The sequence below is a fragment of the Fundulus heteroclitus genome, chromosome 9 (assembly GCF_011125445.2).
Source record: "Fundulus heteroclitus isolate FHET01 chromosome 9, MU-UCD_Fhet_4.1, whole genome shotgun sequence".
Lineage (NCBI taxonomy): Eukaryota > Metazoa > Chordata > Actinopteri > Cyprinodontiformes > Fundulidae > Fundulus > Fundulus heteroclitus.
The window spans coordinates 33,919,510-33,931,482 of record NC_046369.1 but is presented as its reverse complement, the minus strand read 5'-3'; the positions used below and the strand labels follow the sequence as shown (position 1 = coordinate 33,931,482).

The 11,973-nt window shown below is 38.9% G+C and overlaps 1 protein-coding gene across 1 annotated transcript; it reads right to left on the bottom strand.

The window, feature by feature from the left end:
- Positions 1-4,957: 4,957 nt before the first annotated feature.
- On the bottom strand, positions 4,958-10,998 carry dpt (dermatopontin). The gene is made up of 4 exons (XM_012861093.3): positions 10,635-10,998; positions 8,354-8,479; positions 5,756-5,863; positions 4,958-5,654 (listed from the first exon to the last, which is right to left on the bottom strand). The coding sequence occupies exons 1-4, from the start codon at positions 10,907-10,909 to the stop codon at positions 5,588-5,590; spliced, it is 576 nt and encodes a 191-aa protein (XP_012716547.2). The 5' UTR covers positions 10,910-10,998; the 3' UTR covers positions 4,958-5,587.
- Between the last annotated feature and the right edge of the window lie 975 nt (positions 10,999-11,973).

Genomic DNA, 11,973 nt, shown 5'->3' with positions numbered 1-11,973 from the left:
GAACACTTTGAAAATAAGGTCTAATTTCCGTTCTATTTTGCAATTATTTGCTTTTTTGCAATGGCTTGTCATAAAAATTCTCATAAAATCAAATGAAATTTGCAGCTGTAATGTGACAAAATCGTGAAAAGTTCAAAGGGTACGAAAACATTTTCAAAGCAATGCAGATAAAATGTGGGAGTTGGGTGTATGGTTTGCTCTTGTGGGGAGCAAATACCAAAGTTCTGCTTGGGTCTTATTTTGCAAACCAGCGCCGGCATGCAATCACATAGTTCAGTAGATTACAACAACCAACCAGTAATCTCCAAGACAAAGTCCCTGCAATACAAGATGTGAAGAGTGAGAAAACACCACACAGGCACTCCGTGTGAAGCGTTTGCACAACAGGCCAGCAGTGTTTTGTACATTAAAAACTTACTACGACTGAACCCCATAAGCAGGACTAAATAGTTACTCCCACTGTATGATCTAGGACACATATAATGTGGCCACACACATCCAAACCCACCTTGGTTCACAAGGGTTCTCAAAAGCCTGCAAACCCCTGTTTAAATTGGCTGGTTTTGTAAAAAAAAAAAATGAATTAAGTAAAACAAGACCATGATAAATAATTTTAATACTTGTGAAAAAACATAATGCGACAAAGAATCAAAGAAAAAATGTAAAAAAAAAAGTCAAACAGCTGCAACCATCTGGTTGAAAACATTATTGCTGCCTCCTAGATGCTCAAAGGAGTGCTTCCGCAGGTCCTTCATCCTGACTGTCCTGTTACACGTTAAAACCTCTGCTGTTTACAACAACCTCAATAACTATTTGCAGCATGCTAATGGTTGCACGGGTTCTGATCCCATCATGAATCATCTACACTGTCTCTCAGATGTCGATGACCATTTGCTTACACTTTAGCTACTCTGCGTGTTGCTTGCATGATGCATAGAGCATATTTCCCTCGCATCGTTGTGTGAATCGGCTGCTGTATTTCCCTTGTTTAACTTGAATATTCTATTTTTATCTGAACATCCCATATGATCAATAATTACTTTTATATTTAGTTACTTTTAATGTCTTTTTCGTTTTTGCCTTTCTGATAAGTTCATTCTCTGCTGTTTTAGAGCTCTAGTTCAGCTTGTTTTTCATTACTGATCTACTGTGTACCTACTGTGTGCTTGCCACTGTTAAGCCTGAATTTCCCCAATGAGGGACAATAAAGGTATATCTTATCTTTTTTTTCTTGCGATGCTTACATTTTTCCTATTGTGCTTTAAATGCATGTAGTGTTTTTGACGCGTACTGTGTTTTTCTCTTTGTTTTCATGTAAAACATATTTAAGTACCACATGGATGAATAGTGCTACACAAACAAACTTGGCTTGATAATCGTCATCTGCGATGCTGGAAGATCACTGTGTGTTTTTCTCTTGATGATGACATCAGAACCTAAGCATGTTTTTTTTGTGGTGTTCAGACTCCAACCTGGTTCTACACCTGCATTGAAGTGCATGATTACGCTCAACCTCCTACAACAAACCATGATCAGATTTAAGTTTAAGTAACAAAACCACTCAGAGGTTTTTAGTTTATTCATAGCTTCTTCGACAAAGCAGCTGAACATGCTGGTACACGTAATTAAAGCCAATTTCTTCAGGTTATCCTCTCCTCCTCAGGTGTAGCTATGACCGTCGTATCATGCTTGATGTCCATACATGTTGCTCTGCAAGGCATCCTTTGTTGTATGAATTCTGGTCCGGGTATCGCACGCTGAATTCAATTTAGCAGGACTTGGCTTTTTAATGCCAAAGACCAAACTTATTTTTTTAAAACTAGAATTTCCTGCTGTGGTAGTTATAATTGTGTCTGCATAGTAAACCGGTTTCTTTATTGTTAGTTAGTGGTGGATGTGCTGCTAGAGGCTCAACAACTCTGCTGGCTGCGTTAAGGACAGTTCAATACAGAGTGGCAAGTCATGCCAAGATTTTTGTCAAAATTACGATTCTATTCTTTAAAAGACTTGCTATGTCTGTAGATTTAATATGACAAGCCCACAAGAATGTGGTATATGGGGTTTTCAATTTTTATTATATAATGAAGCCATTTGCTTCTGGTTAAAAGGCAGGTCCTCATCAGAGCTTGGAATCCTGTTTTCCATGTTGCTTTGCCTCCATAAAAGTATACTTAGTAGTAAATTATATGGCAGCTAACTACAGATTCTAAAACTGATTGCAGTAAGGCAAGTTTAATTACAGCCGGAGTGGGTATTGTTTTGAAAGGATCATTCTTCATCTTGCTGTAATGAAAACTTGTAGGTGGGAGGAGAGGATAAAGTGGGGCTTTAAATCTTCCTAAGTCTTCAGATTCAGGAAGAGGCTTTCCCTCCCAGGGATAGGAGGTCTCTGAGGGCAGGAGGCCACTGCACGCGTGCGGCTCTCCGCCGGCCACTGTTCCAAGGGACAGCTGTGTAATCCCAGCGGTGTTTGGCCCAGAGCCTGGAGACATACAAAGCCAGAAACAGAGCTGAAAGCTGCTGGCCCAGTCCCCTGTCTCTTTCAAGACAGCACAGGGAGCCCGGCGACCTTTAACCTGTCCACCCCATTAAGTTTGAATAGATTTTGAAAGTTAAGCGAAGGAAGAAAAAAAACAGAGCAAATGGACTAAGAATGTGGACAAAGTGGCAACCAGACACTTTGGCTCTGCTATTTGGGCTCTATTTGTTGCTGCTCTGAATTCAAAGCAGAAACTGAATAAAGGTTTCAGACATTGCATAGAGTTTTCTAAGTCTTTAAGAAGTGTTACATTTTCCAGTCCAGTACATATATAGTTTTAAGCTTGTCTAATTTTAATACCTTAAAACAAACGGACAAAACATTGAAAGCCCTCCCTTTTAGTGGTTTCATGTTTAGATTAGGTTTTTAATTCAAATTGGTTACATGCAAATCAGAGCATTAGTTTATCGCCGATGAGAAGCTCCAAAGCAGATATAGCTGTACCGTTTAGCCGGCAGCCGACAAGGGAGTGCTCACAAATTGTCTTCTTTACCCAGTCTATCAGTCTGTCAGTGTTTTAAAATCAGACTGCAAAAACGTTACAAGACAAACAATTTTAAAGTGACCAAGGCTTTTTAATATACATTTGTAACTGACTATTGCCCTAGTAATAGTAATAACATAGTAATATCATCTTTATTGTCATTTACACATACATTGAAACATACCTTACAACGAAATTTGTTCTCTCCCCCACACTAGGCCAAGACTCCCCCAGCCATATGAGAAGTCTTCATTAGCAGACCCTGTCAGGGCAACTGAGCAACTCAAAAAATACTTCCTTTCTAACTTCAGAGTTTCAAACATCGATACAACAGGGAGATTAGCTTGAAGCAGAAACTTTCTTACCTAATCCTCGTTTTAATGGTGTATTCTGTTTGTACTCAGAAGTTGCAATTTCTGAATACCAAGAAAAATCAAAGGGACTTCCCTGTGAAGTTGGATTTTTGTTTTGAAGAGATGAAGGTCCCCGTCCAGCCCAGGACTCTGCTTTCAACATGGCTGCTGCACGTACAAAAGAACTGAAAGCTGCAGAGATAGAATACCATCTGCCTCTTCTGATGTAGTGCTTATTGCACTGTGTGCCCTCTACTTGTTGAACTTTCTCATTGGGATGCATATAATTGAGAGAATTACATTGGTTTGTGCTCATGTAACTAATCTTTGTTGGTTTTTTTGTAATGTTGTTAACATCTATGGTTTTGCCACTTACAAGCCTTACAGTTATTTCAGCATGTTTGTTGGGAATTGTTTACTCACATATATAGATGTAGAGAATGTAAACTCCTTACTCCTTAGCCGCCTGCAAAGTGGTAGGAAACGTTGGTCAGACAAATATTTTGGAAGCCATCTGGCTCAGAAAAAACGTCTGTTCCTTCATACGGACAAGAGCAGGGTTTAAACTCTGGTTTATGTTTTCACGATTTAGTTTGACAACATGGTTTTGCGATAGTGCTTACGTTTTAGAAGCCTCAGTTTATACAGTGAAATGACTGATGTCGGCCGCGTCTTGCAGGGATTTTAACCATCAGGAACAATTGTAACGTTGCTGAACTAGCGAGGAACGGCTGCACCACTGGGTAAAATATACTGCCCCTCCTTCACACTAACTTAACAATTCTCTTTTGTTACGACCGTCTTTGGTGGCTCAGAGGCGGCAAATTAACTTCAACCCTCTCATGCCGGCTCTACCCTCATGAATATAAAATGAATATAACATGTTAAAACTACACAACCAGCTGAAAGTTTGGATTCACCTTCTCATTCAGTGGTTTGGCTTTAGTTTTATTACTGCCTCTGGGAACTGCTTTAAGACAGTTGGAAAACCATTTCCGGCGACTAACCTCATGAAGTTCATCGAGAGAAAACCAAGATACATTCTTTTACATACTTTTTTAAGTCATAGTTTTCACTGTGTATCTGAAATCTAGAAAGCCATAAAAATGAGGAAAAGGTACTACAAAGGTGAGTCCAATCTTTTGACTGATAGTATATGCATAAGGTCCTTTTGCACAAAAACGATCTAAATGTAACATGCAGTGCTTGTCTTCAAGTCAATGTATTCTTTTTCCTAATATTTCACTATTATTGATCATATCAGATGGGGAATCCAGTCACAGAAGTGATCAGCTGTGGTTATGCCCTTTTAAGATGAATGCAGGCATTCAAACACATTTCTCCTCCTTTGTTTTCTGTTATAGCAAATTCATTAGTTTAAAGCTTACCATTAGCCAAGTTAGGCCCAAAGGAGCTCATCATGACTCAGTTTTCCCCTCTGAACTTTTTTGGAGGTTCATCCTTTCTCATGGTTTCATTTATCATCTTCCCACAACTCCCGGGACCTCCCATTTTATGCTTTTGCACATCACATTCTGTTTTTTACCCTTTTCCCAAAGTTCCCTAAAGTGAACACCACAGTTTTTAACAATAAATATCTTTATTACAGTTTTTAAACAGACAAATATGCCAAACATAACATGCTATAAAAGAAAGAATTGATCCATTAAAAGTAAGCGGAACACAGTTGGCTGCATGCAACACACTTAATGTACAATAATCATTCCTCCTCGTCAATCTAAACTATTGTTCCAATTTTGCTATCGAGAGAATATCCTAAGTCACGCAACTCACTGAGCGCCTTTGGTTCACTAGCTGTGAGATCTTAAAACAGAGCCAGATGACATTCTTTTCAAAGGCAATAAACATAATACGAAATGCTTGCCTCTGCTCTGGGAAACGCTTGTAAAACATGCTGTTAATGGATTTGTCGGTCCTCCTCAGGTGAAAAGCTGTGAAGCTCAAATATTCACTTGACCCCAGGTGTAGATATTTATTTCAACGTGTACAATTTTGCATTTCGTATCAGTTATTCATGCTAGACTAATAAAAAGTGATTACAATTAGAGAACATTCATTAAGTTGCTCTACTTATAAAGTGAAAAGTCATAAACAAAAACGTTAATACTTTTATGCTTTATCATCAATATGGTGTGACTAAGCAATGGTTATATATTTTACATGTCTGTGTGTAAGATCCTGCTTACAGGTCTATAAATTCTCAAATTCACAGTCAAAGTCTGTCATCCTGCACAAAATGTACTTCCACTGCCGATCTCTGAAACAAAGGAATGAGAAAAAAAAGCTGTCACTTCAACTAGACTATATTCTAACAGGTCATAGCAGTTCACAGACAAATGTCAGTGTTTTAGGACTAACCTGAGAACCCCACTGAATGTAGTCTGGGCCCCTCGGATGAAGTAGCCGTACGCTGGGATAACCATCTCTGCCTCTTCTCTGTAATATTCAGGAACGTCAGCGGTCTTCCTGAGGAGAGCCGCAAAGGACTGTTGAATATCTTTTAATAGTAACGACTAATGTCAAATCTTTTCAGTAAACACGCTTCTGCTTTTTCTTTGCTGAGAATTACAATAAGATAATAACAAAGCAAAGCATTGTTTACGGCATAAAACTAACGCTGTTTATCAGTTCACACCATTCCAACGCTCTGAGGATGGAGCAGGGACCTTGAGCAAGAGCAACACAGTAATGGTTCAGAACAGAGCATGTTTAGGGTTCAGAGTCCTGACCTAAATCCAGAAAAACTTCACAATCAATATTCACAGATGCTCTAATTTCAGTTTAACTGGATTTGGGCCGTTTCACAAAGAAGAATTGGTTAAAAATGTTGTCTGTAGATGAATAAATCTAGTAGAGATATACCCCTAAAGTCGTATTTTTCTTTTTATTAAATACTGAATTGGGAGTTGAATATAAATGCACACAACACTTTTTAAAGTCACATTTTAAATGTTGAAAAACATGTATTATTTTCTGTCTGGCATAAAACCCCATTAAAATCCATCTAAGGTTGTAGTTATAACTTGACAAAATGTGAAAACACACTTTTGCAAGGAATAGCTTAATCACTGGCAGAAAGAAGTTTAGCAACCACCAAAAAACAATTTAACCTGCCAAAGTAGCTCTTGAGGCTGTGTGGTTGAATCGTTAAACTGATTGGCTTGGGTTGCCTTCATATACCCACAGCCTCCATCCGCTAGTCAACGAAATCTGCTCCACAGTTGTACAACAACACTCCCACCTCATGCATACAGAACGCAACCCTTTATCAAACCCTATAAACGTCTCGCAATGCTGGCTAATGCATGTATGCCATATCCTGATTTTGCATGGCAATAAATCTTTATGCTGATGATTTAGTGATTTATTGCAACGCGATATCAGTTTCCCGTGTTTCTGAATCCCTGCAGTGCTCCTTTGACAGCTTTCAGTCTCAGCTTTTACAACTTGGAATACTGCTGAATCTAAGGGCATGTTACTTTCCAACAAGAAGAAGGTGACATGCATGGTGTCCACTGATTTCATAAAGTCCTAAAAACATCTTGGCTTTACCATAAATGATAATCTCACTTTCAAACCTCCATCCATTTTCTTACACACTTATCCCTCATGGGGTCGGAAGCGGTTGCTGGTGTCTATCTCCAGCTATCAATGGGCGAGAGGCGGCGTACACCCTGGACAGGTCGCTATCGCAGGGCAACACAGAGACAGACAGGACAAACAACCATTCTCTAAGGAGAATTTAGAGAAGCCAATTAACCTAACAGTCATGTTTCTGGACTGTGGGAGGAAGCCGGAGTACCCGGAGAGAACCCATGCATGCACAGGGAGAACATGCAAACTCCATGCAGAAAGACCCAGGGTAGGACTTGAACCCAGGAACATCTTGCTGCAAGGTAACAGTGCTACCCTCAGCTCCACTGTGCAGCCCCACTTTCAAACCCCCGTATTGAAAATCTACAGAAAACGTAAGTGAAAACTAGGCTTCTTTTTTTCAAAACAAAAATTGTTTCTCATACAATGCCAGGAAACAACTCGTTTCTGCTACATTTAGGAGTATTTTATACTATAGAGATAGAAGCTATTTACGTCAGTTTGACGCTGTCTATCACGGAGCGCTCAGATTTATTACAGATAGCAAAGCCCTCACTCACCATTGCGCCTTCCTTAGTTAAATGGCCCTCTCTGCACACTTGCAGACTCTAACATTGGAACGCATTCAATTACAAATCCATTCTCGGCCTTGTTCCATCGTACTTGTCAAGCTACATCTCACGTAAAGAGCATCACCACAACCTTTGTTCTCAGGAATTTATTACATTGAGTTTTCTATCAGTGTGTACTGAGCTTCACCTGGAACACGCTTCAGCAGGACCTGAAGCTCTCCAATCTTGTCACACTTGGGGAGTTCAAAATTTTAATAAAAGGATTGGTAAAGTCATTTGGAGGCACTTGTACTTGTTTTCAGTAAAACTACTTGTTGGTGTAGTATGGTATTGATCATCAGAAGAAGTACTTGGTAGTGTACTTGGTTCTATTATAGTTGTTATCTTGGTACTATCACTGTTTTTATGTTATTGCTGTTAATGTAATGCTGTTTATGATTTTCCTGTACAAATAAAGGATTAAATAAACAAATAAAACACTCCTCTTTGGTTGGAGACATTCACTGATTGTTTTTAATTGACTGTCTGATGCTCCGCCAACCAACAGTTGGACATGTAACACCATGGCTCAGCTCCGGGGTCCCTATCGTCTTCCAGGTTGTTTATCTGTTTTTGTCAGTCAGTGTGCTGCATATGAAGCTAAACAATATTGTGAGTGAACCTCATCTCAGTCTGTGTGTTGTAGTTTTGTTATTGCGATCACTTTGTATCATCTAACTCTCAGCAAAGACAGGGCAAAAACTGTCAGAGTGCTTCTTTAACATGCCCACAGCTCTATGTGAGAACGTACATGCAGTTGTACGGGCAGCGGCGCTTGTAGTAGCAGCAGTAGAACTGCCATTCGCGGTCAAGGACGGATTCAAAGTACTTGCTTTGAACGCCCGCCACCAGGCCATTTCGGCTGCACGTCGATGTCCTGCAAACACACAAGTCACAAGTTACCCACAGTTGTTTTCTTTTCTCTTTCTTTGCCTATGTAGTATTTGAAGCAACAGCATATTTATCATATACCAGGTCCTAAGAACAAGAAATGCTAAGTGTGTAGGAACTTGTCGTTGCAACTTCAGTAATTCAATCAGTTGGGGTAATTTCCTGGCAGGCAATGTTCTATCCTGTTAAATCCGATCAGACCGCCGCGATAAAGACAGGCAGGCGTGGCAGAGATAAAGAGCTCTCGCACTGTAGAGGTGGAATGAGTTCAGTTAAACTTAATCCAAAGAAAACCTACATAATTTAAATTGTGAATCTCTCTCTAAACCACACCTGTCATCAGAAGCAGACATAGAATGGCCCGCAATGTGTTTAGGTGTATGATTAAAGCTGCTGTCAGGCTACAATTCATCCTACGGGTGGGGTTTTCTAAAGGTTCATTTAGATCCCTTAATTTGACAAAGGCTTTCAGTAAAATTGATAGTTAGAGAAATAGGTTTATGTCAGGATAAGGTGTCTGAAAATATAAATTTAAATACAATGGAGTTCCAGCCTTTCCACATGGGCTCACACTTACTGGCTGAGCTTATTCTGGATTGTTTAGACTGCCGTTTATTTTTTTATGAACACCATGTTCCAAATTTTAAAGAAATAGTCTAAAAACTGCAATGTGAAAATCTCTAAAGGACCAAAGATAAATTGTTTTGTAAAAAAAACTTTGGATGCAGTTTTGTTCCCAGGAACGGTTCCGTGGAAAGAAGATGATTCATACCGGGACTGGACTCTGGAGGGCTGCTTTGTTTCTCAGGAGGAGAAACGGTGGACAGAATCCAGGATTTTATGACCACAGTAAAAAAGGAACATGTGTAAAATCTGTAACGAGATCTTTTGGTTGAGACAAATTTAAATGTTATACGCTCATGCTGCTGGGAAGCTCCATCCATTACACACATTTATTAATATAAATGTGTGGCTTATGTTAAAAGCATTTTTTTTATAACTTGTACTGCAAGAGAGTTATTTTATTTTACATAACAAAATCAAGTATAATGTAAAAGCAAACACAACATAAAGAAGAAGGTAAATGAAATTTGTCAAAGAGAGATATTACATTTGGAACGTTGAACTCAGGCATTAATATAATGGCTAATCAATCAAAAGTAGTGACAGCAAATTCTGAGAGAGAGAGATTTAACAGCTGTTATGTGTTTATATATATATATATATATATATATATATATATATATATATATATATATATATATATATATATATATATATTTCTTAGCTGTTGTTTGTAAATGACCTCCTGGGGACAATATATGTAAACCTCAGTCTGGTTGTAACTTATCCTAGGAACAAATGAGCGCTTGTCAAAAAAATAATGTAATTCAAAACACTAAAATGCTGACGGGACTTGGATTGTTATTATCGTGTGCACAACCAACTATACTGCCACCAATGTTGTACTTTTTATAAGCAGTGGTTGTGCAAGTCCCGCTTTCTGCACATAATCAGTCCTTGTTTTACGTGTGAGGGTTTACTACACTACAGGTATGTATCCTTCAAAACCATATTCTTAGGACAGTGTCTCTCATGCCATTCAATATCCATCTGCGGTTTATCTGCTTTGTATTTGGCACCACCCTTTGACTGGGAGATTATTTGTATTTACAGTCAACGAAGGAGAGCAGAGAGCCCTGGCAGACCCTAGTGGGTGAGCACAGATAGGGAAATGTACATCATACAGGCTTTTCAACAAAGAAGATAGTAGGGCAGATATGGAGGTATGAATCTAAACCCCAATTTGAAATATCTGAACCAGCTCTTTAAAGTTTGCTTGAAGTTTATGGAAGAAGATTGAGATCTGAAGAGTAATATCTGACCCTACAATTTGTGAAAAGGCTGCTTTTTTATGTTACCACAGTATGAATTGTTTGTTAGAACAGAATCATAAAATGAAACAGTATGAATTGACCGAAGATTATTATTTTATGTAACTTTTGTTTTCCAATCCTGTATATTTTATATTTACACCCTGGACTTCAGCATACTTGAACTTCAAACACTTTCTGCTCTGTGTAGACCTAATAACACTCTAAGTCTTTAGAGCTGAGGAGTCAAAGAAAGGTGGTACCCACCACTCCAAACCGCCACGGTTTATGTCGTCCCACCAGCAGTCACTTGGCTCGCCCAGACTCTCAGGTGTAGGCTGGCACTCAAAAGACCACAAGCGGTCCGAGCCTTCCTTCTCACTGAAGTAGCTCCTGATGGCTACGAGGGCTTCTCCATGGGGACACTGGAAGTTGAAGCCCTGGCGGTAGCCATTCACCCAGCCCATGTCATAATGGTCGTGTGACTGAGCTGCCACTGTGGCCAACAAAGACAGCGCAGACGCCAGCAGAGCAGGATTCATGTTGAAGACTTCAGTCCGTCTGCTGCTCTGCCTCACAGCTGCCTCACTTTAAGCTCCCCTTAGCCCTTTTGTTGTCCAGATGTTTGGTATCCAAGAGGGATGTGTAATTTGCTGGTCGTGGGACAATTCCAAAATTGGTCCTGAGCTAACTTTTTAAGGTGGACTGCAACACAGAACAAAGACAAAGTCTCTCTTCAGATAAGGGTTGACCTTAAATTACATCTCTTTCTGTTTACATGCAATTCAGATATTTATGTGATGCTTTGCCTGAATGGAAAATATGCTCACGTGTTAACCACCTATCTGATTGTGGCTTGCTTTGCTGAGTGAAAAATTTAACACTTTGCAAGCAGTTTTTAATCACTTTTTTAAAGGATTGTTTCGTATCAATTTAGAAGAACTAATACTGATAAACTGAACTAAAGACTCATTCTGAAATTAGATTATCTGCACCCAAGACATGAAAAAGCAATTAGGGTCCAAATTGCAGAGTAGTCCATACTTTGGACCATCATTACCTAAATTTGTTTCACCCCTTGACAAACAGTTGTACTTCATAGCAGTTTTGGATTTCGCACCAAGCAATACTGGAATGTCTGAATGTTGGTTTAGTTTTCCACCATACATTTGTGTTTGCATGTTAGTCGCTTTTTCTTTTACAACCCAAAATATAAAGGCACATAATTATGGAAGAGAGTTAGGGCCATTGAAAAAAAAGGTATTTTAAAAAAGTCTATTAAATTCTGACTTCACTGTCAGAATTAAAATTCTGGTAAAATGATCAGACAGCAGGAGATTAATTTACACTGGTATGCTGATGACACTCAACTATATTTATCCATAAACCCTAATGATTCCAATTAATTACTTAGACCACAGGCATGTCTTGATGACATCAAAAGCTGGATGACTTTAAATTTTCTGCTTTTAAATTCTGATAAGACAGAAGTTGTCATCTTTTGATGACTCAAAAAAGAAACTTCTTAATCATTTAATCTGGATGGCATTAACTTGGCCTCTGGTAATAAAGTAACAAATCTTGGTGTTAATTTTGACCACGAAAT

What these genes read in the sequence shown, in the direction of transcription:
- dpt (XM_012861093.3), bottom strand. Translation starts at nt 10,909, where the DNA reads ATGAATCCTGCTCTGCTGGCGTCTGCGCTGTCTTTGTTGGCCACAGTG. An exon ending in CGCTGCCCGTACAACTGCAT is followed by an intron (nt 5,864 to 8,353) that starts GTACGTTCTCAC and finishes GGCTCTCCTCAG; the next exon opens with GAAGACCGCTGACGTTCCTG. An exon ending in ACATTCAGTGGGGTTCTCAG is followed by an intron (nt 5,655 to 5,755) that starts GTTAGTCCTAAA and finishes CCTTTGTTTCAG; the next exon opens with AGATCGGCAGTGGAAGTACA.